Here is a 25,772-nt window from a genome sequence, read left to right as displayed (position 1 = left end):
TAAGTAATCTTACTGTAATGTCACATTCATTTTCTTTATTTTTTAATGTTTCTCTTCCTTTGTACTGTTTTCACTTTATTAACTAGTGCTGAAGATGGGAGTATATTCTGAAATTTTAAACTAATGCAAATTGATCATAAAGCCAAAACAAGCCTGAAATCTGTAAGTCTATGTTTTCATATAACATTTTTTTTTAGTAATTTCAAACCATTACTTTGTCATAATTTTTTTTAAGAAAACAATGAATGTTTGAATGGATTTTATGTGCATATAGTTGTACCCATGTATGTATGTACATGGATTTAATGTATTGAGTTTTCAGATCAAGTTAGAAGAAAATACTTTGGCTGAGAGTTTGTATTATGTTTTCAGAAACACATACTTAAGTAATTGTTTATATGTTTATTATTATTTATCACTTTCCATGCTTTTTTTTAAACTTATCAAAACCATTTCCTGAAAACTGGAAAAGGAGATGCTCAATTACTTATAAACACAGGTATCAAATTGCATCACTCTTTTTTTTTTTTAAATTATATGAAATAAGTTAACATTACATGTGACAGTTTCTATGAAACTATACACACCACTCAAACAGTTCAAAAACATCTAATTTACATGAAAATCCTACAAAAAATAATGAAATTCAGCACCCAATAAATAATTTCAAAATGAGTGTGCCTGCTTCATGAAGGATGAGACAGACATAACACAAGTTTCTACCTGGTACATCATAGGTGATATAAATATGTGAAAGCTGGAAAAGTAGAAAACCCAGGAAAAAGAAATTCTTAGAAAATGAATCATGTATGGCTGATAAGCATGAACTGAAATGTCACATGCCTCAAATGATGTTGGAAAAAGGTTACAAGACAAAAGGATAGAAAAGTACTGGTCTACAGACAGCAGAAAATTTACGTTTGTTTCCCCACTACTGTACTGCTAAAAATTTTGATATTTTTCTTTTGGTTACAAGCTGCTTTGACTAGTCTAAGTTGTGGTTATATGGTTTTTCCTTTAAGATTACTTCAGTTTGCATCATAAAATAATAATAATAATAATAATAATAATCCAGTATTGTATATACAAGCAGTTTTTCCACAACTGGCTGCATTAATACACCAGTAACCTCTCATTAGGAGGGGACTCAACCCGTCCTAGACAGAGGAGAAGGATAGGATTTTCCACAACTGCTCTTAATTAAAACAGGGGAGTGCATGTGAGCATGCACTCACCACCATAAAAAGCATGGCTTCAGACATCTGTCAGCCTCTACTATATCTGAAGTTTTGTTAGAAAGAAGCAAAATGTATGATTAGTCAATATACAGTCAACTCTCACTATAGTGAAACTCCATCTCTATGAATATATCACTGAAAAGTCCCAATCAAAGCCTTATCAGCATTAATGTTATTTTAAAGGATATTCAGTGGGAGTTTACATATGTGTGTGTGTGTGTTCTAAAAATAAATGAAAGAAAAACCATCAGGAATACAACAGATTATTTACATTGATGAATAATACAAAAAAGGCTTTAGATAACAGTAGCGAATCTGAAAAAACAGTACTAGACACTTATGTTTCTGAATAAAGATGTTTATGCACCATTTCTTCTTTGTTAATAAGATGAGTAGTTTTGCTAACAAGCTGCATGAGGGAATTTATGTTATGAGACCAATCATTTAAAACTTCATTTGGATCTTTTTGCTGAGAGAAACTAATTACACCATCAAGACGATCTACCTTAGCCCACACAGTTTTATTTACCACTAGTGTAGAGAGGACTTCTTCAGTTTCCTGCAAGTAGAAATAAATTTATGTTGAAAGAAAGTATATTCAAAAACTTATATACAGAGTAACTTTCATTAATCATAACTCATACATCCACTCAACATACATAGATATACATAATCATCATCAAATTCCTGCCATGTACCCTCAAGGGGTGTACAGGATATGACAGTACTACATGAAAAAATTACATCATTACTAACTTCCTATCTACAATTTTCCTCCAAATCAGTCTGTTACTTGTCAAGACTCCAACATTATCAGATCTTATATTTCTATCGTCTAAGGCACTTTGTACCGTATCAATCCACCTATATCTTGGTCTTCCTCTGGGTCGTTTTCCTGCCAACCTGGCAGAGAACACTTGTTTTGCTAATCTTTCCTCTCCCATTCTATTTAAGTGACCATACCATCTGAGATTAGCTCTACTAATGCATTCCTTGATGCTGACAATGTCAAGTTCTTTCCTAATATCCTCATTTTTAATATGATATTGCCATTGATGCCATCTGTTCACTCCCATAATCTTTCTCAGGACTCTCATATCTGCGGTCTCTAGTCTTTGGTTAAGTGTTTTACTTCTGACCCAGCTCTCAGATCCATAAGTTAAAATTGGTTTGAACACAGTCTTGTATACAGCTAATTTAGTGTTCCGACTAATTTCTTTCTTATTCCATATGAATTTATTCAATTGACTTCCCACCATACCAGCTTTGCTGATTCTGTTGGCTATTTCTATATTTAGTTTACCATCATCAGTAAAAATTGTGCCTAAGTAGCTGAAATGTTTTACTTGTTCCACAGGTTCTCCATTCACAACACAGTTGACATTTTCAATGATTCTGCCTATTTTCATTGTCTTTGTCTTTTTATTGCTGACCTTCATACCATATCTATTACAACAGCTATTCAATTTAGTCAGAGAATCTTGCAGACTTGTAGCGGATTTATTTAGAAGTATAACATCATCTGCATAAAGCAAAGAGCTGACATTAACATCTCCAATTTTGATATCAGGTTTAATACCACATTCCTTCATAATGTGATCCATATAGATAATGAATAACAGAGGGGATAATGTACATCCTTGTCTCACACCAGATTTAACATTAAACCATCTTCCTGTACTTCCTTCAATTCTAACTGCTGACTCACAACTCAAATAAAGACTAAGTATTGCTTGATATAATGCCCCATTGACACCATATAACTTCAGCATATTGAATAGCTTCTCTCTTGGCACCTTGTCATATGCCTTTTCCAAATCGACAAAACTTAAATACAGATCTTTGTTATATTCCCATGCTTTCTCGACTATTTGTCGTAAAGTGAAGATCTGATCATGACAGCCTCTATTTGGCCTGAATCCAGCTTGTTCTTCACCAAGCTTTTCTTCCACAATTCTTCTCAACCGTTTCTCAAGTATACTTGCATAGATCTTGCCAGAACACTCAGTAGGGAAATACCTCTGTAATTCTCACATTCAGTTTTATTTCCCTTTTTATATATGGGTACTATGAGAGCTCTACTCCAATCATCGGGAATTTGTCCCTCTGTCCAGGCTTTCTGAACTATGCAGTGCAGCCACTGTAAGACTCTTATACCACCATACTTCAGCATTTCTGGTCGAATATCATCTACTCCTGCTGCCTTTCCACATTTCAAGCCTTTGATGGCTTTTTCTACTTAAAGTATGGATATGTATTCCTGACTGCATGCCTGCTCAGTGTTTTTTATCACTGTGCTGTCATCACTGCTTGTTTCATTTAGCAGTTTTTCAAAGTAATTACTCCATACTTCAAGGATATCTTTTTCTCCTGTTTTCATTTCACCTTTATCATCTCTAATTCCTTTTACAGCACTCTTTCCTCCATTCTTAAGCTTCTTCAACAACCTCCAGAATATTTTGCCACCTTCTTGATATTTATTTTCTATATTCCTACCAAAGTCCTCCCATGACTTTTGTTTAGCTAGTTTTACACACTGTTTAGCTTTCTTACATTTGTCTCTGTATTCTGTAAGAGTAAAAGCTGACTTATTTGCCAGGAACTTTTGATATGCTTTCTTCTTTTCCTTCACTGCCTCTTTAACTTCCTGTATCCACCAGGGAGTTCTGATTTTTTTATCCTTGCACACAACCTCACCACATGCCTCTCTGGCAGAATCAATCAATGTTTCCTTCAGAGTTTGCCACTGAATCTCCAAGGTTTGATTCCTGTTCTCAAACTCTTTCATTTTCTTTTCAATAATATTTCTGTATTTTAGTCTACAGTTCACATCTGAGAGCTGCTCAACTTTTATTCGCTTTAAAACTTTCTTACATGTTATTCTTTTCAATATGAAATTCAATTTTATCCTGCTCAAGACTAAATAGTGATCACTTCCAATTTCAAATCCTCTGTACACTCTGGTGTCCTGCACCAGGGAGAAAACATCACTATCAACAATAACATTGATGAGATTTTTTATGAGACTTTTTTTATTCCTAGCCTCTTCTCTCCATGTGAATTTGTGCACATTTTTATGTTGGAACATGGTGTTAGTAATAACCAGTCCATGTCCTGAGCAGAAATCCAACAGATATTTGCCATTATTATTAGCTTTGCTCTTTTCTCCAAATTTTCCCAAAATATTTTTGTATGTCTCACAATCATTTCCTACTCTACTATTTAGATCCCCAACAAGGACCAACTTTTCCTTTTTCATTGTGTCAGTTGCTTTTTCTAAAGCCTCAAAAAATTCCTCCACTTCTACCTTAGTAGAACCTTCTGTGGGACCATAGGCACAAATAAGTCTCATTGTCCAGTTCCCCATTCTCATATTTGCCCACATTACTCTACTTGAGACTGACTGCCATTCAAGAAGATTAGCCTCGTATTTTGTGTTGAATACTATGGCTACTCCTCCTTTTCCTTGATTGTCATTGCCTGAATATAACATTTTGTATTTATTGCTCAGAAAGATCTCACCAGTTTTGGTCTTTTTTGTTTCAGTCACCCCTATTATGTCGATCTGGTACTTATCTAATTCCTCGGCTAGCTCCATTTCTTTGCCATTCAGGCTTCTTACGTTGATAGTACCGATCTTTAACTCTGGTGATGTTGAGTTGGGGTTTGTTTTCAGATTTGCACATAGATATACTTCAATGCACATAGATATACTGTTGCAAAAAATATTTAGATTATCAAATTTAATGTCAAGAAAATACTCAGTGTCAAATAAAGAGTAATGCAAATAATGAAACTTTGCACACTAATAATGTCTAGCTGGTGTTAAAAGCAGGTTTTTTTTTTTTTAACCTCTTCCAAGTATAGGAATGATGTGTGATTATTATTAACTTGTAGTCTGAGGAACAAAAAGTTCTAATGAAAGACCCACGATATTTTGTGAATAACAAAAGTTCAAAAATTCCTTACAGTTAATTGCACTTGCTAAAGATAACATGAAAGTCTGCATTTCTCTCTAATCTAGCCAGAATAACAGCCACTATGATAGATGTTAAAGATCATCCAGTTCTTGGTAGAATGTATAAGGGAAGGAATCAACAGATAAGATAATCATTGCTTGACAAAGGATCATTTTACAGTTAGTTCTCACTTTATGTTAAGTGACAATGTCAACTGTTAAAATTCAGCAAGATTAAAAATGAAAAATAACACAACTACAATTCAAGATGGTAGAAGCATAAACTAAAATGGAAAATTAAAACTGCAGTTTGTAAACAAGGAACTATAAAAGTGAAAACAAATAAAAAACATCTACCAAACTGTGATACATTCTAGCAGTCTGTTTAAAAGAAACAAAAAATCTCTCAAAAGCATTATTACAATCAAATATTTAAACCCACTTTACTCAAATTTCTTCTGCTGAATCAATGGAATGTTAATTTGGCCAAAACAGGCAGGACAGCTAATATCAGGATATCCGTACACAAATACTACATCCGATTTCACCAATACAGCCATTAACAATGTAACATTGCTGAAATATAGGAAGTATTGATTAAAGTTTTCTTTTAATTAATATTTAGTATACGTTGCAATTTCCTGAAATAATTTAATAGTCATAGAAGGAATATTAGTTTATCAGTTAATTGCAGAAGGCTGTGAAGTTATGGAAGACAGGCAGCCTTCCACTAATGATGTTTTTGCTTATATAGACATCCACAATCAAACTAATCTTGACATTTACAAAAGAAGCTTCAATCAGAGTTGAAATCTTAGGAATGAACTTTTATATTATGTTGATCACTGTTATTACACTTAGCAACTGCATGTGTTTCCAATTCATGAAATTTTTAATTTATACACAACTATTCCTATATAAATGTGCCATGAAGAAACCACCAAGCCATTCAATGCAGACATGCTATAGCAATCAGAAATTTTGTCTACATCCTTTCAACAGAGGCTGATAAAGAAACTAAACATGAGGCACTTGGCTAAACCACCACCTTATATCTTACAATCTTCCCGAAGAATCCCCACCAAGTAGTAGGGTTGGACAATCCTTAGAACCTTTGTTTCCTCACTTGCAATAAAAATTCTATGATGAGCACCATTCCCACCCCACCAGAAAAGGTTGGTCTCATCAGTTTGAAATGCATTATGACTATATCACAATTTTTTTTTTTCTGTCTTTTAAAATAGTTACAACTGAAGAACAACCAATGTTATTAATATAACTGAAATAAATATTTTGCTTTTGTCAGGTCAATATTTTTTTTACTACTTTTAGCAAACACACAATCAGTACATTTTACTAATAGTATCTCTGAACTCAAAGGTAGTTCTTTGTGACTTTTTGTATAAAACAATAAGCATGACTAATTTTTAGTGGTATTAACAACACCAAACAATTTTATCAAAAGATGTTTTATTAACTGCTCATCTTTTGCCGAATTTCAGATCAGCATCATCAGAGCACAGCACAGCTTGTATATGCGACAGTGACTAGGTGAAACAATGCAATTGTAATAGACAAAAAATCTAAAGTCCTATTTTGCGCCCTCTAATGTTGTAAAAAAAAAAAATAAAAAAAAAAAAAAAAAAAAAAAAAAATACAGCTATGTGGGGAAAAATACAGCTCTTAAGATAACAAAGTCTCCCAAATTTTTGGCAAATTAATGTAACTATGTTTATTCAGGTTAAGAGAATTCTTCAAAGCTATGGTTGACTCAAAAAATAACCTTTCAGATCTGTAACGATTTCTAAATAGCACATTAGTTTTCTTCCATCTAATCCTGTGTGATGGGGTGTCCAAAGAGTGGTTTGCCAGTCCTGACTTGCCATAATAATAGTAGTGAATGCATTATTATGTTATTCCAGGTGGATGGTAACTGATCTTCCTGTTTGCCCAGGAAGATCAGTTACATACACAACAATAAGCAAAGCTTTATTTTATTGAACACCCTACATTTCTACATTCAGTACATTTTACGTTAGTTTTTATGTTATTTTGTGCAACATTTGTTCATATGACAAACTGGAAAAAGGGTAACAATTAACTATGACTACATTTGTTAATGTTAAACATTAAACATCTTACAGACAGTAAAAGATTAACATGGTAACAACAAATAAAGTATTATGCTGAATTCCAATTTTTCAAATTAGTTGTCAGCATGTGCTCATCGTTTACATGTTGACATGCTCTTGTTCACATATTTGATTGACCATAGCTAAGAGACATTCAGACAGATTAATATTAATTTATATTCAAGTGTACAAGAACCTAATAACATCATGGTCCTCCAGATTTTTCTCCCAGTCTTATCATAATAGTGGCCATAAACCACTGTTATGACATAAATATGGCGGTCTTCCTTAGTTATTTCCTTATCATTATTAATTCAAATGCATTTTGCCTGTATTGAATCAACCTTTCTGTTTAAATTGCTACCATCTAAGATTAGTTCTGCATATAAATTCTTGGTCTTGAATTTAATAATACCAAATTCCTTTTTTCTTTTTTTTAAAAAAAAAGCAGCATTTTTAGTGCTATTTTTTATATGGAATGTCACAGATTTTCCATATTTTTTTAAAACCCTCTTGTCAGTGTTTCCTTTAATTATTTTATTTCTGATGCAACTTCAAGGTGCACACGTTCAAATTAATTTGAACACCATTATGCAGCTAAGATCTGGTAGTTTGATTCATCTTACTCCCTCTTTTATTTCATTTAAGGCCAGTTAATTAGCTTTCTCTTGTTAATTTTATTGATTTTTATATTTTATTTTTCCTCTTCCCAACAAATCTAAGCATGGTGTCCAATAGTGCATCCAACGATCACTAATCATCAGCCCATCCACATATATGCTATTTTTTTTTTGTATTTGACCTTCAGTCAACCTTGTAGCCATATCACTAACTTCAAATCCTTTCCCATTTGCTCCAAATTATGTAACAGAGTTCCATGTGATATCCTGTCAAATGCCTTTGCAAAATCCAGCTGTATCATTTAGTAGTTATTCCCTTTACCCAACTCAACTGTCACTATTATTAAAAGTAAGTAAATTATTAAGACATGACCTACACTTTACAAAACCATACTGTCACCCATTGCATATCATATTCTTATCCACCCATTCCTGAATTATGTCTTTAACAAGCTCTCCAACACCTTTAACAGGACTCCAAAAATACTGATTAGTCTATAATTCACTACCTCCGTCTTGGAGCCTCCTTCATGCACCAAAATTGTTTCCCTCCTGCCACCCCTTTGGGACTTTTACAAGAGGCTTAAGTTAAATAGCCTAGTCAGAGATAATACAAATTCCTTTGCAAATTCTTGTAAAATGAAGGCTAATATCCCACCTAATGTCATGGCAGTATTTGCAATGAGTTTCTGCAATGTTCTAAGTACTTGAAATTCATCAACCTCTATCCCAACATCAGTTCCTCTCACATTTGTCATGGCAATATCATCACTGGGATAATTGAATACATGCAAAATGGTTACTCAGTAACTATTTCATCTGTTTCTATTATCTCCTACATCAGCACTCATTAAAGTTATCATTTTCACAGTCATTCTTCCTTTCACTCACTGAACTCTTTGTGATTTCCTTTGGCCTGCTCAGCTAACTTCCTGTCATAATGTCATTTTTTGGCTTCCCTATCATGGTCATCTTTCTCATCATTACCTTGTGATGCTTCTTGTTCACCTTTCTCCTAATTTATCATCCACAACATATTCTTTCTTTTTTTGCAGCTACTACTTAATGATAATACTCATCCTCCAAACTCTGGATTTGAAGGAAGCAGTATCAGACTGCATGTGTATATATACACATACAGTGATACTACTGCCTTCAGATACCCTTTAATCACCCAGAATGAACTGCTAACATCCTTCCCCTTGATTCTTATGCTATGTCAATGCTCTGAGTTGCCTCCTAAGCTTTTCATAATTACCTGACTTGCAGTTCCATAATAGCCCTTTCTTAACTGCAAATTTCACATTTGGTAACCTCCCAAATCAAGACTGAATGGCCACTCCCCTCAACTGAAGCAATGTGTTTACCTTGGTTATGATTCTCTGATGTTATCACATAATCCAGCACTTCCAAACCCTGAGTTTGTTCCATCATCATCATCATCAAATTCCTGACACCCTCAGGGAGTGTACAGGATCTTATGATAGTACTACATGAAAAGTTACATCACTACAAAATTCCTATCAACAATTTTCTTCCAGATTAGCCTGTTATCTGTCAACAGTCCAACATTATCAGATCTTATATTTCTGTCTTGTAAGACACTTTTTACTGTATCAATCCACCTATATTTTGGTTTCTTCCTCTGGGTCTTTTTCCTGCCATCCTAACAAAGAACACTGGTTTAGTAACCTTTTCTCTCTCATTATGTTTAAGTGGCAATGCCACCTGAGAGTCTGTTTCATTACATGCTATTTCAGGTAATTATCTCTTAAGAGGTGAATAAATTATATTTCCTTCCTGCCATAGGTTCTTTCCTCCTTTCAGTCTGTCACCATAGTTGGTATCCCCATAAAAATTACTCAAACCACGCTCATCATGCTAATTTGCCAATGCATGTTATCTACATCTTTGCTTGCAACCCCTCCACCCCAGCCTATGATAACAACCAACTGTATATTTTGTCCTATATTTCACACTATTTCACACCAGATTGCCTCAAATGCACTCCTACATTTCTCTCTTCATGGTGACTTCTTACTCTTTTTGGCTGTAATTCATCTGTTTCAACAGTATCCCCCTCCCTGCCATCTTATGCTATCCTCCTTGGAAATACTATATTCCTCACATTCTACTCTGTAACTACATCACCTCCTGCCAACCAGGTCTCTCTAATGGCAAGGTTGCACCAAAGAATTACAAAAATCCCTTCCTCTTTATAGTCACAATGCTTCTGGCATTAGTGTATATATATAAATAACTGCAGTATCCTTTTAGGTACACCAACTACTTTTGCACCTTGCAACAAATTACCCCATTCAACTTTGTTACCTGAGAGACACTAGATTCTTCATTTTCAGGTCATCCTCATGGGTTCCTACATACCCCCCCACACCCCCTGCAATAGCTCTAGTTTGACTGACTACACACTCCACACTCTCAATGAACAATGCTTTCTCGAGACACCTAATTTCAAATCCATTTAAATGCAACCCATCAGCCTTTAATTCTGTCCATCTATCGAATTTAATCTACAGGCATATGAACTTCACCCCATTCCTTCTGCACAACCCATGCATTATTTAATTTGCTGACTGTTTTCTCTCACTCTTCTTTTTCACTTCTCTCAATAACTCTTTCCTATTTTCTCTCATAATCATACTTTTGACCTTTCAAGTCATCTATGGTTGCCAAAAAAAATCAGCCATTTCACTTACATTTTTCATCCTAACAGCCTCTCTAATATTAATTTTGGCACCAGTGAAACAAGATTTAGTTATGCTTTCATTAAGTACTTCTCTGATCCATAGTATCACCACAAACTTGCTCCTTACTCTCTTTCTCGTGCATTTTTTTTTACCTTGCACCTCTTTTCTTTCTTTCTCTTCTTAGCACTACCAACTACCTGATATTTCTCCATCATTCAAGTTCACGCTTTGTCCTGTAAAGGACTCCACATAAACGTACTATTTTTTTATTAATTACATCCTCTTTGTTCTCCTTATCTTCTACCACTGCATTTTCATTAATAATCTTACCAAACAATTACATTTTTCTACCTTTTGTCAACATTCTAAACTATGATTTGTCACCCATGATAAATTTACAAACATAATTAGGAGTACAAAAATTCTAAGACTCAATTACAGACCATAACTGTTATTTTAGCAGTGCTTAAGACATGTTATATTTTTTACTTGAATAAATCAGTCACTTACCTCTTCACTTAAATCCAAAAGTTCAGCCATTCTCTTCAGCATAATGCGAGTGTAATACTTTGCCATAATTCGAATATTCTAAAACAGAGAATTAATTTCAACTCTTTTAAAAATAATATAAATATGAAATAATAAAAAGGACAATGTAATAACTCCTAGCAAAGCCTCCTGAAGAGAAATACCACCATAAGTCTAAAATTAAGACAACTGTATTCCCCATACCTTATAATTTTTTAAATTATTAACACTAATGTAGTTCACATGAGCCATGGAGGTATTATCGTGTTACATAAAAAAAAGAACACAAATACTTTGAGGTAATGAATGCCAAGTAATATTTTTTCTACACCTGCTTATAAAATAATGTTGCCGGATAATCTAACAAATGTAGGCTTGTATGGACTAAGATTGATTGAATGAGTTATGAGAAATCAATTAAGCATCAATTTTTCACCACCATAATGAATTTCACATTAACATAAATATTTCATACCATCAGATGAAGGAAAATACAGGGTGCAAGTTAATCCCTTAACTTGCATCCTGTATTCAGAGCATGCTGTAAGCCATTATATGTCCTGTTCACAAATAAATGCTTTCAAATCAGTTATATGTCAGCAGGATGGGAAGAAAAAAAAAGCAACCTGGAAGAGAAACTCTGTCACCTCCACTATAATTAGCAAGACTGGTTAATCTGCCTTCAGTTGAAAATCCCTTTTATTCTGAAGGTAACCCATTTTCCAACCAACCCAAAGGTATCCATCATGTCATGTTAATGCTCCAACAGTGCTATTGTGATGGTGGTGAAAGTATAGAAAAAACATAGTTCAAGTCTGGGATACTGGTTCTAGAGTCATCCAAGTCCTGACTAGTGCAGCATGGAGTGTCCACTCATTATAGAATTCTTTGACGGAAATACAAGACTGTGATACAGAACCAGTTATAAACATGAACATTTGTTAAAAGAAATTTCAGAGGCTTCATAAAGATGACTTATCATTGCATAAAACTTTGTTTAAATTCATTCCTCAGAAATTTATTATTAACTCTGCTGGAAGTTGTCAACTGATAATGCTTTAAAACATACCTCTGGTACATAGCACTTGCTCAGGAACTGACTGATGACTGCTGAATGTGTAAATAAACTGTTTACTTTTAGATCTAAACGATTTTAATTTTCACAGATAATGACAATTATTAAATATTGCATGGATTAAACTTCATGATACTAAATGGACAAGAAACAAACTTCACTAACTGTTCCACATATTTAAAATTATCCAGAACACTCACTGTTCTTTGAATTATGCGATTCCCACAACAAAAGGTTTATTTGGAAACACATATAGTACGTTCATGCTGTGGGTGGACTAAAGATCTTTTTTTTTTCATTATTTATTTATTTTTTGTATCCAGAAACCCTGCTCTGGAGAGAAAACATGGAACATTTTCAAGCCACTTCAGGCCTCCAATAAGAAGGATAGTTTGAATCCCATGCCCACAGTGGAATTCAAACCTGCAGCCTGTTGGATGGAAAATGTGATTCCCACAACAAAAGGTTTATTTGGAAACACATATAGTATGTTCATGCCGTGGGTGGGCTAAAGATTTTTTTTTTTTCATTATTTATTTATTTTTTGTATCAAGAAACCCTGCTCTGGAGAGAAAACATGGAGCATTTTCAAGCCACTTCAGGCCTCCAATAAGGATAGTTGGAATCCCATGCCCACAGTGGAATTCAAACCTGCAGCCTGTTGGATGGAAAGCAGACAAATATTTATTCTGAAAATCTACAAAGCATGTGGTTGTATTGTTTAAGCATAAAAATGATTTAAAAATTTATTTTATAGATAAATTAATAAATTTGATTCTTTACAGAACTAGTTTTCAAGACCTCTCTGATAATCTATAAAAATATCTCTGATATTTTTCTTTTATGGACACATTAGTTGAATTATATTTGTTTTTGTAGTTCCATTTCAAGTTTAATAACCTTAGAAATAATCACTAATAAGCCAAACACTATAATGAGAAAGGGAAATAATACACAAACTGCAGTGGTGCATGTATATCCAATGAATACTATAAATTCAATTTAATAATTCAAGATTTGTTTAATTTAAACAGAATTCCAAACCCACACTTTCAGAATACTGTTACACATGATTTTCAATTTATTTATTTTTAAATACAGCAGAATAAAAGTTTAAAAAGAAATCAATCAAAGTCAAACTGCTGACTAGCAATGGAAACATGAATATACAAATATTATTCAAGAAAAAATGAGTTGAAAGACAAGAACCAAACACTGAAAACTTAATAATAATCTTTTAAAAAAATCGGAAGAAAACATTGAATGACTCAGCCAGAAGGCATGCAGTGAAGTTCGCTGCAAGGATAGAAAAAGACACCAACTTCCTGAAAGACATAAAAAGTTAAAGCAAATCCTAGAAAAGAAGAAATCATATCAAAAGTTTGCAAGTAAATCAGAAAGTACTATCAAAGAATACAAAGACAAATTAAGAAATCTAAGATATATGTAAAGGTAGTTAAACAAAAGCCATGGGAAGATTCTGGCAAGAATACAGAAAAAAATATCATAAAGATAGCAAAATGCTCAGAAGGCTGTTAGAAATGGAATAAAATGTACTGTAAAAGGAATTAGATTAATAAAGAGAACAAAACCTAAAGATAAAGCTATTTTGTGTAAGTAGAATATAACTTTGAAAGATTGTAATCTGAGATTAGCAGTGACAGAAAATATTCAAGGGGATACCTATATCGATATCAGCACATGACTCTGGTAGAAAATGTCATCACAAACCTGAAATAGGAAGGCAGCTGAAGAAGATGATATTTGACCTGAAATGTGTTCAAATATAAAGATACAAAAGTTTTTACAATGACTACTCTGCAAAATTTAGAAAGACCTATCAGAAGGACAAATCCTACATGGCTGCAAGAGAGCTATCATAGTAGCAATCTATAAAAAAGAGAAATGCAACTAAAAATATGCAAATAAAAAAATTTTTTATGTGACTCCCACCCACAAAAAAAAAAAAAAAAAACGGTTGTAACCCTATAACATATTAATGCTGTAAGTGGGCTAAGGATTTATTTTTATTTTTCATTAATGGAATTGCCTAGATTAAAGCTAGTTAACTGACAAGACCTCTCTCTATGTATAGCCTTTTAAGGAATGTGGATGGAGAAAGATCCAGGGCTTCTGATGCAATGTCCAATCCATTTCCTTCTCATGTGCATCCTAATAGCAGGTATCTACCTAGATATTAAACAAACAAGTATGGACTAGCAGTTTTGGATTTGGCTAGAGTAGTTCTTATTATCTCCCACCAGATCTGCTCCATCAAGCAGATCAGTTAGACAATGACTGCATTGTACACCCTACATTAATCAAAATAGGAGGAGATCACCAAAAGTGAAAAAGCAGGATATGCATAATTAAAAGCATGTCTTGACAATGCTCAACTTGTAGACATATGGAGAGTTCACAACCCTAATCTTCAGGCTTACACTTACATGAATTAAGGTATTGGTTCTAGGATTGATTCAATTTATATCTCCTCTTCTCTTATATACAGAGTAATTCATATCAAACATTTTGATATCAACATGTCAAATTATAACGTAATTAAATTCCACTGCATGGAATATGTAGTTCTAGACCGTGGAGCCATCAGCCAGATTTCCCCTCAATCTTTTCAACCAAACTCCAGAATCTCTTGCTTCAACTAGAATCCATAGTCAAAATTCAAAGAAGTAGTCAAACAACACAAGATTCAATGAGCAAATGGGTGTGCTTTCCTCAAAAGGAAAGTTAAAAGACCTGGAGGGAGGGGGGGGGGGGGAGAGCTGGTTTGTAGCAAAAAATGGTGGTATACGATACCACTGCATTATAGAATGCATCAGAATCGTTGATATATATAGTGATAAAAGTGGAAAAGCAGAAAATAAGTGGAAAAAAAGGAATTTTAAAATAAGAATGCAGCATTTAGCAGACAGCTTCAGCTGCATTCTTGAACAGACAGTTCACCTTAATTCATTTCCATGAATATCTATTTGGAGACAATAGCAATGTAGGAAATTATGATTCTTGGAACATTAAAACTTTTCCTGTTCGTATTCAAGACAGCTTATAGAGGATACCAGACAAGGGAAACTCCAGGACCAGGCAACTTATAGATACAACTTTAATGTAAGGCCTGGCATTTTATTATGCCCATTCTAATTATATTCTATAATTCCTTTCTTTCTTTCTCTCTCTCTACAGGTCACATACTAAGAGAATTTGTAGCCAGGCATGCCATTCTCATTGCAAAACATAACACAGATCATAACTCTCATTGACAGCTGGAGGCCCATTTCTCTAATACTAACTACGAGATCCTTTCCAAGTTATCAACAGAATTTAATCTGTTCTGATAAGTAATCTACTCCACTAATTAGATATGAAAAAGCACCCAATGGCAATACTCTTTTTGGATCTTACTGAAGCATTTAACAAAGCCTAGCATTCCTCTCTGTTCCATACATCCTCGAGCACTGAGGTGGGCAAAAGGCTGCTAACATCATTAAAAAAGCCCCATGTTAACATAAGTACCTTCCTCCTAGTCAATAGGTTTCTATCAGACCTGGTCAAAATTCAAAACGTAGTCAAGCAAGACTAACGTTTTTAATCCTTTGCCCTTTTGCATTCTAAAACTTTTTTTTTTTTTTTTTTGTAGGAAGAAGGAATTTTTATGCTGTACATGAAATAACAATTTCATCAACAATGCAGAAAAATTAAGTATTGGGTTGGCAAACAAGTTTGTTCGGTTTTTCAGAGTGGAATGAAACACATTTTATTTAATATGTATAATACATACTAGTCAGTCATATACTGACCCTCTTTATCAATGACCTCTTGCTATCTGTCCACCAACTTCATTATGTCGCGTTCATAAAACTCCTGAGGTTTACTGGCAAAAAACTGATCCAGGTGTCTTTTGACAGCCTCTTCATTAGCATTCAGAGAATTCTGCAATAATCGGAATAAGTGGTAATCGGGAGGTGTCAGGCCCGGTGAATATGGAAGATGCGGCAAAACATTCCAACCAAGACGTAACAATTTACTCCAGGTTGTTAACGATGTGTGGAGTCTGGCGTTGTCATGGTGAAAGACAACTCCTTTCCGATTTGCCGATTCAGGACGTTTTGTGCTAATTGCACAGGCCAGTCACGTTGACTGTGAGTAATAGACACTTGAATCAATCATTCTGCCTGACGGTAACACCTCATAGTGGACCCTTTATAATCCCACCACACAGAGAGCATGATCTTTGGGTGCAATCCCGCTTTCGAGGTTGTTTGCAGTGGTTCGCTCTTGTGCCCCCATGATCTTTTACGTACTGCGTTATCGTATATGAGCCATTTTTTTTATCTCCCGTAATCATCCACTTCAAAAACGGATCGTTTTCTTGGCGACGTCGCAGCGAATCACAGATGGATATGCGAGCAGTCATATTGGCCTCATTTGGTTCATGCGGCACCCAAACATTGAATTTTGAAACATATCCCAGCTTGTGCAAATGGTTTTCAACGCTTGTATGGGATATGTTCAGTACTGCAGTTGTGAAGGATATCGCCTCGATGATGTCCTTCACAACACTTGAATCAACCTCGGTCAGGCAATCAGCGCATCACTGACATCGAAATCTCCAGAATTTGGCAAACCACTTTTGGCATACACGTTCTGTTAAGGCACCATCCCCATATACGCTGATTATTTTTTATGGGCCTCTGCAGCTCGTTTGTCTTTTTTGAAATAAAAAAGCAAAATATGCTGGCAATGTATGTTATTTCCTTCCATTTCTAAAAATATATTACACACACTGCATGTGTGTAATATATTTTTAGTAGGCCAAACGAAGGTTCACTGAAAGGTTATAGTAGGACGAACGATAATTCACTGAAAGGTTATGTGAAATGTCGCCTTTCAACTGCACAATAGCGTTGCGCGGTAGTGCAACAATACCGAGTCTCTAGTCTTTGGTCAAGTGTTTTACTTCTAAACCAGCTCTCAGATCCATAAGTGAAAACTGGTTTGAACACTGTTTTGTATACAGCTAATTTAGTGTTCCGACTAATTTCTCTCTAATTCCATATGAATTTATTCAATTGACTTCCTACCATACCAGCTTTGTTGATTCCATTGTCTATTTCCATATTTAATTTACCATTTTCACTAAAAATCGTGCCTAAATAGCTGAAATGTTTTACTTGTTCCACAGGTTCTCTGCTCACAATGCAATTGACATTTTCAATGATTCTATCTATTTTCATTGTTTTTGTCTTTTTATTGCTGACCTTTATACCATATCTCTTACAATAGTTATTCAATTTAGTTAAGGAATCTTGCAGACTTGTAGGGATTTATTTCAAAGTATAACATCGTCTGCATAAAGCAAAGAGCTGACATTAACATCTCCAATTTTGATATCATGTTTAATACTACTTTCCTTCATAATGTGATCCATATAGATAATGAATAACAGAGAGGATAATCTTCCTGTACTTCCTTCAATTCTAACTGCTGACTGACAACTGAAATAAATACTAAGTATTGCTTGATATAATGACACCATATAACTGTAGCGTATTGAATAGCTGCTCTCTTGGCACCTTGTAATATGCCTTTTCCAGATCGACAAAACTTAAATACAGATCTTTGTTATATTTCATTGATTTCTCTATTATTTGTCGTAAAGTGAAGATTTGATCCTGACAGCCTCTATTTGGCCTGAATCCAGCACCAAGCTTTTCTTCCACAATTCTTCTCAACCGTTTCTCAAATATACTTGCATAAATCTTATCAGGAACACTCAGTAGGGAAATACCTCTGTAATTCTCACATTCAGTTTTATTTCCCTTTTTATATATGGGTACTATGAGAGCTCTGCTCCAATCATCAGGAATTCGTCCCTCTGTCCAGGCCTTTTGAACTATGCAGTGCAGCCACTGTACGACTTTTATACCACCATACTTCAGCATTTCTGGCCAAATATCATCTACTCCTGCTGCCTTTCCACATTTCTAGCCTTTGATAGCTTTTTCTACTTCAAGTATGGATACGTATTCCTGACTGCATGCCTGGTCAGTGTTTTTTACCACTGCGCTGTCATCACTGCTTGTTTCATTTAGCAATTTTTCGAAGTAATTACTCCATACTTCAAAGATATCTTTTTCTTCCATTTTCATGTTACCTTTATCATCTCTAACTCCTTTTACAGCACTCTTTCCTCCATTTCTAAGCTTCTTCAACAACCTCCAGAATATTTTGCCAACTTCTTGATATTGATTTTCTACGTTCTTGCCAAAATCCTCCCATGACTTTTGTTTAGCTAGTTTAACACAGTATTTAGCTTTCTTACATATACTCCTTATATCTCACATATATACTCCAAACCCATATTCTTTAATTTATGCAACAGTTTTCCATGCTGTAATCTGTCAAAAACCTTACCAAAATCCAAAAGTATAATGGTGTATCCATTTCCCTTGTCTAGTTCAATAGTAACATTATTACAGAGTGTGAGCAAGTTGTTCACTGCAAAGTAGAGATTCTCTGTCAACCCATTTGTGGAATGGGATTACATTCATTCCACTCCTGCAGAATCTTCCCTGTTCTGAGACTCAAATTATAGCCTGGTTAAAGGAATAGCCAATTCAGCTGAAACTCTTTTAGCACCCATGTTGATATCCCATCAGTCCCCATTGCTAAATTCTTATTCAGTTTGTGCAACAGCTCTAATACCTCCTCTTATACACCTGAGTGCAATGCTGCATACAGCAGGTTGATAGCTTTTATCAAAATGAGCACTTATTAGTTGAACAACCTCTTCTGCATCTGTCACCCTCACACCATCAGCATTCAAGTACAGTTCATTCATATTCATTCTTCCTTTTACTTGCAGCATATCAATAGAATTCATTGGGGTTATCTTTAGCTTGTAGAGCCAGTTTCTTTTCATACTCAGACTTAGCTTTCAATACAACACTTGTGACTCTTCTGGCCTGCTGCTAATAACTTTCATAACAGGCATCATCCTTGTGCACACAGCATTTCTTCCACATCATCCTTTACTTATGAATTGCTTGTTTGATAAGATTACATGTGCGTTTGACTCCTCATATTTATTCTTCAAACTCTCAGGACACATTCTGATATTGCATCATTTAAGTATTTTTAAATGCTTCCCATGCAATGCTCATACTCTTCCCATCCAACAACTGATACCAATGCAATGAACTCAGTATTCTCCTCAGCTGGTCATAATTTCCTGCTTTATAGTTCACCATGTAAGCTTTCCTGAATGGAACATTCATAAACTTAGACACTTCTCAAGTGGCTAAAGAAAAATTGAGATGTATAATTAATGAGGTAAAATATCATTGCTGGAAAAACATAGATTTGAAAACCAACAATATGATATAGAAATGCTTTACAACATTATTGTATGAAAATTCTATTGTTCAGTCTGGCAATTTTTATATTTAGAAAGAAGAATTCTAGAAGACACCAAATTTTTGGCAAGTTGGTGCAGACCAGATCACATAGTTATGTGATGTTCATTGAGAAAAATAAAATTATGTCTATTCTTATTAGGAGAAGTGGAGGAAAAAAAAAAAAAAAAAACATTGTTCCATCCACTAAGATCTCTGTGGTGTTATGGTCAATTGCAAGGATGACTGGAGAGCAATCCCAGGCAGTTAACTTAGAAAAGATTTACAACCATCGTCTTGGATTTGGGTTACAAATTGATTTTTAGGCTACTCAAGCTGCATGCGACTATGAAAAAGTGAAAAGGACAGTCTTTGGCTAAATGGTGATATAAATAAGATGAGGCCTTTTCTTCTATCTCTACTAGTGTTCATCTTTTCTTTCTCCTAATGCTATCAGGCTTTCTTGCATCCCTATATTATTCTATGCCTATTATGAACATTCCTTCACTTTTTCGCAATAAAAGGTTGAATGAAATCCATCTGATTAATAACCCTTCCCGGAGTGCAGAGTAATATAAATATCCAAAAGGAAGTGTGCTATGCATTATGGAATAGTCAGCACAACTGTGCTAACTATTAAATACCCTAGTTATGATACTTCACTTGATGAAGGATGAAAAAAGAAGATAACTTCTTGTCCAGTAAAATTGATGACTCTACTAAGTCCCAACCTTTTGCAGGATGATCGCTACCAAAAATATAGAAGAATTACAACTGGAATACGTAAATTACACAACATTTGGCCACAGAGTTTCGAATTTGTACTATACTCTGATCAACTCTGCCCACTAAAGATTATGTAACAAGCTAGTAGTAAGAAGGTTGTTATAAGTAACTACCATACATAGATAACCAGTTTTTAGTACAAACTCAAAATGAAAGTTTACTAAAGTGTATTATTTCAGCTATCAAAGTTCTTATAGGGAAAAAAAATCATCAGAAGATAAAATTCCTGAATATGCTGAAAACTTACATGCTCAACCACTCTGCTTTTAAGATCCTGCCAACATTTATTTCCCATTTCATTATTTTGAAAGACGCCAGTAGGAGAATTTTCAGGACTGCCTTCACGAAGTTCTTTCTCATAACCTTGACAAAGTCCTCTCCAATTGATTAATTCAGGAGTAATGAATAACTGAAGAAGATCTCTGGAGGATGGCAAAATAAATTAAATTAATTTCTCAACAATTAAGTGTTTTAAATATAAAAATTCTAAATACAACACAGTTTAACAGTGTATTAAACTTAAAAACAATGGAATCTTCAATGGGCTTTCAGCCAGTTTTTCAAAATCTGTTCAGGAATAAACAAGCTTAAGATTCATATTAACTTCATTCCTTTTATGATAATTTTGTATGCATTAATATTTGCCAATAGTGATATTTGAAGAATAATTTACCAACTGAATCGTCCAATAAAGTTGGATGCCACAGTAATTTGAAATCATTACTGATGCAATATATAAGGATTATAATGAACTGAAAAGTGCATCACATGCTTTTCAGTTTTTATTTAAATGTCCTAGAGATATATAGAGCAAGTCTAAGGTTTTCTCCAAAATCTCTTCCAGCATTTGTCCAGAGGTACGTTATGTGAAGAAATCCATACTAATTTCAAGTACTGATCAATAATATGCTGCAAATTAAGTTAACAAGTGTTGCTAAAGTTCAAGGCAGAAAATTATAACCAAAAACCACAAAACAGTATGGTATGATTTACTATTTTCTATTTTTGGATATTTGGAGACCATCATTGATTCATAACACCACTGAAAGTTTTTTTTTTTTCAAATTTTTGTCAATAATACTAAATGAATTTATTGTATTTATTGCTTTATAAGTGTTATTAAGATGCAAGTAAAACGTTACATTTCCTTAAATCAGATACATTGCTGGTATAGCACCTATGCATAGTAGAACAATGGAGGCCAAAACACCTTTGTTGGGCAAGCAAAATTTTCACGATTCTGTGCAGCGTAAAATTTTTGGGAGAGCAAAAGTGGTGAGTGAGAGAGAGAGTATGTAAATAAATGTTTTGAAAGTAAACATGGAGGGTAAACATGATAATAGAATAGAAATTGATTCTAGATCATAAAATGTAAATATCAGTGATAATACTGAAAGCGCAGTGGCAGAAGTTCAGGAGAACATAGTAGACCTGATTAAAGAAATTGCATGCTTATGTGTATAGTCCTTCACATGACAAAGTGTAAGATTGAAAGGCTGCAGCAGAAACAGCAAGAGATCAGTCGAACTGCGAAAAAAAAAAAAAAAAAGAGAGAGAGAGAGAGAGGTACGAAGCGAAAAAGAAAACTTTAAGAATAATCTAGACAATGAGCATAAGCATATAATTATTTACGATGATTCTATGATAAGAGGAGTTCTTCATGAAAGCACTACAAAATCTTATTTCCCTGGTGCAAAAATCAATAATATTAGTAATGCTGTCGAGCTTCCGTAGCTCAGTCAGCACAGAAATGTGAGGAATCATTATCTGGTCTTTTTTGACTAAAGGTGAGTTAGCCAGTCTCACATGGAGGTAGGGTTTTTTTCACCTGGAAACTCAGGTTTTTTGTCCCCTAAAAGAAGCAAACTGGCCTATGAACACACGCATCTACAGACATAGGACACACTGGGAGGCATAGGGCTAACCACCTTATCCTCGTTACAGTAATGGTTAAGTGAATAGAAAATCCTCGACACCACAAGGTAAAAGAGGAGGAAAAGAATAATAATAAATAATATCAGATGTAGAAAGAGAATTGATTGTTTTGGCTGGAACCAATGACCTAAGAGGTGGAGAATATTGTAGGAGAGAGGGTGTGAAAGAGCTGTTGGAAGCAGCAAAAAAGAGCAAGAAGATAAAGTTTGCAAGTCTACTGCAACGCTATGACAGAGGCAAACCAAGGAGAGCGATGATAGCTAATGAATCAATATGCATGTTGTGCAGAAAGAATGAAGTACAGTTTGTGGAACTATGGCCTGAGTTTGATGGATGGAAAGATTTATACAATACTAATGGATTGCACTTAAATGGATTCAGAAATAGGTGTCTTGAGAGAGAGAGCTTTTGTTTACTGAGATTGTGGATGTATAAAGTCAGGAAAATTAAAGAATTAGGACAGATGCAGATGAGTTGTGTGTAAAGGCACCTGTGAAGCAAATGAGTGTGTGAACGAACAATGTGGAATTTAGTTTCTCAGGCAACAATGTCGAATGGGAGTAGTCAAATCAGGATGTAAAGGTGGTTAGGGATCTAAGTGGATGCTACAGTTTCTATATACTAATTCTAGAAGCATCAGGAATAAGAGGGAAGAGTTTCTGGCATTAGTTAATGCAGCCTCTCCAAAAGTTATAGGCATTAGTGAGACTCAGCTAACAGCAGATGACATAGTTACAGGGATAGAATGTGATGGATTTAGTATTTTCAGGGAGGATAAATTAGACAGGACAGGGATTGGGATATTGATGATTATAGATGAATTGCAGCTAACAAGATTAGGAGTCAGTCAGGCAGATGGCATTTCTTTAATCTGGTGTGAGATTGAGGCTAAAAGGACAAAATATAAAACTGGTATATCACAGGCTAGGGGGGTGGAAAAGGATGATGTGGAAGGTATGCATTAGCAGATTAGTAAAATGAGTGTAAGTCAAGTAATTATTATGGAGGACTTCAGCTTTGAAGACAAAAATTAGGAGGAAAGATCGCATGGCAGGAAGGAAATGGAACTTATATTAGTGAGAAATAATTATTTGAAGCAGAATGTGACAGTGGATTTGGGGTATGAGAGTGTTGGATCTTGTTATAGGGTCAGAAGATCTGTCCATAACTAAGGTGGCTACACTGCCTCCAATTGGCAAAAGTGACCATGTGGTCTTAACTTGAGAGGTAACAAAACATACGGAAATTCCAGTTAAGAAGGGGCAGTGGTGAGCTGTAAGGGGCTCACACGAGCCTTTTGTTAAATTTTTCTCAAATTTGCGAGCCCCTTGTTTAATAATCTTGTAGAACTAGAAAATACTATCGTGGAATATATACATGCTACTATAATTGCTACTTTAAATTCATATGGATTTTCTGATAACTATTTAAAAAACAATCTCACTGCATTTTGTTCTGATGGAACTGGTGTAATGTTAGGAAACAAATCGGTGTTGCAATCAAACTTCTACAAAAATTTCCCAACATTGTGATTTGGCATTGCGTAGCTCATCGTTTACAATTAGCATTAGATGACTGGATAAAAAAAACAGTAAAGAAATAAATCATTTTGAAATATTTATGGATAAATTATATGCTTTTTATCATCAATCACCAAAAAATCAATGAGAATTAAATACGATTATTTAATTCTCATTGATATGAACTCCCGTTCATAAACTGCGAGCTGCCCATCATGGCGATGTGTTTGGACCATGATGGGCAGCTTGCAGTTTATGAACGGCTCTTGCTGTGTGGAGAAATTACCCAGCTTTATGCAAGCATTTTGCATCGAACAATAAATATAAAGGCTTTTTAAACCGACTACTCAATTTGGAATTTTTAAAAGATCTTGTAAGCTGACAGAAAAAGATAATTGGATTGAATCTATGGGAAACGACCCTGGAATGGAAAAGGTAAAACAAAAATGGAAACGACAAAATATAATACACATAGCAAACTGGAATGTAATAGGAATAGCATATAAAGAAATAGAATTAGACCAATTATTAAATGAAAGAAATTTTAAAATAGCAGTAATCACTGAAACAAAAAAGAAATTAAAAGAAACTATGAGAACTGAAAATTTTAATGTGATATACAGTGGAGTCGACAGAGACCAAAGAGCACAAGCAGGAGTCATGATTTGAATTCATAACTCCCTTTCAAAACAGTTAAAACATTATAAATTATGGAATGAAAGAATAATAGAAGCTAGAATAAAAATAGATAGAGGCTATTTAACAATAATTAGTTTATATGCCCCAGCAGAAGGAAGAGAACAGGATAATATTGATTTTTATAATCAGCTACAAAACATATATAATAAATTAAATAAAAATGATTATGTAATTTTAACAGGAGACTTAAATGCAAGAATTGGAAACACGAAAATTAATAATAATATAGGAATACATGGAGAACATACTCTAAACAGGAATGGTAAAAAATTGATCAACTTTGTAGTTTATAATAACCTAAAAATAATGAATTCCTTCTATAAACATAAAGACATACATAAATATACTTGGGCAGCAAGAGGATGGAAATCAATATTAGATTACTTCATATTAAATGAAAAGACATCAAAATTTTCTAGATGTTAGAGTTCACAGAGGATATGAAATAAGCAGTGACCACTTCCTTGTTAAAATAAAATTAAGATTACCACCTAAATGGCTACAAGCAACAAGAACAGAAAGAAAAATTGAAACATTTGTTTATAAAACGACTATTGAATGACACAAATGTACAATGGCTATATGAACAAAGAATTAACCAATATCTAGACAAAATAAAACAAAATGAAGAAATAGAATGGCTTAATATAAAAACGATACTAAATGCAGCAGCAAATGAAAGCTTAGGAAAGACCAAAAAATTCAATAAAAGGAAAAAACTGAAGATCTGGGATGATACAATGAAAGAAATAATCAAAAAGAAAAAAGAAGCCTATCACAAATGGTTAAGCAGTAAAAGATTAGAAGATGAAATAGAAAAGAATAAGAGCCATAGCTAAAAGAGAAGTCAGAAAAAGACAGAGAATCATGGAACAAATTTGTTTCTAATTTAGAACATGATTTATATAAAATAAGACCCAATGTATATAAGATTTTGAAACACTTAAATGCAGATATCAAAGAAAACATAAAAATAAACACAGAATTGAAATTAGAAGAATTTCTAAATTACTCTACAGAACTGTGGACAGACAAATATTTTAAAAAAGACAACTGGCAAACAATTAACGAAAATGAAAAGGAAATAACTAAAGAAGAATTAGAAATCAGCCTGAAAGAAACAAGAAACAGAAAATCACCTGGAGAAGATAAGCTAGGTTCAGA

The 25,772-nt window shown here is 34.1% G+C and overlaps 1 protein-coding gene across 1 annotated transcript in view; it reads right to left on the bottom strand.

Annotated features, from left to right (window-relative positions):
• Positions 1-1,485: 1,485 nt before the first annotated feature.
• Rpn5 (regulatory particle non-ATPase 5) overlaps positions 1,486-25,772 on the bottom strand; it is a 100,990-nt gene continuing 76,703 nt past the window's right edge. Inside the window, exons 7-9 of the mRNA XM_090404413.1 lie at positions 20,702-20,876; positions 11,167-11,244; positions 1,486-1,797 (exon numbers count right to left, since the gene is read on the bottom strand). Of these exons, the coding sequence (XP_090260539.1) occupies positions 1,576-1,797; positions 11,167-11,244; positions 20,702-20,876 (475 nt within the window). The 3' untranslated portion in view covers positions 1,486-1,575. The remainder of the gene's footprint in view (positions 1,798-11,166; positions 11,245-20,701; positions 20,877-25,772) is intronic.

This window comes from Typopeltis vanoorti, chromosome 2 (assembly GCF_054136105.1).
Source record: "Typopeltis vanoorti isolate ZY-2024b chromosome 2, IOZ_Tvanoo_1.0, whole genome shotgun sequence".
Lineage (NCBI taxonomy): Eukaryota > Metazoa > Arthropoda > Arachnida > Uropygi > Thelyphonidae > Typopeltis > Typopeltis vanoorti.
This window is presented reverse-complemented; position numbering and strand designations above follow the sequence as displayed.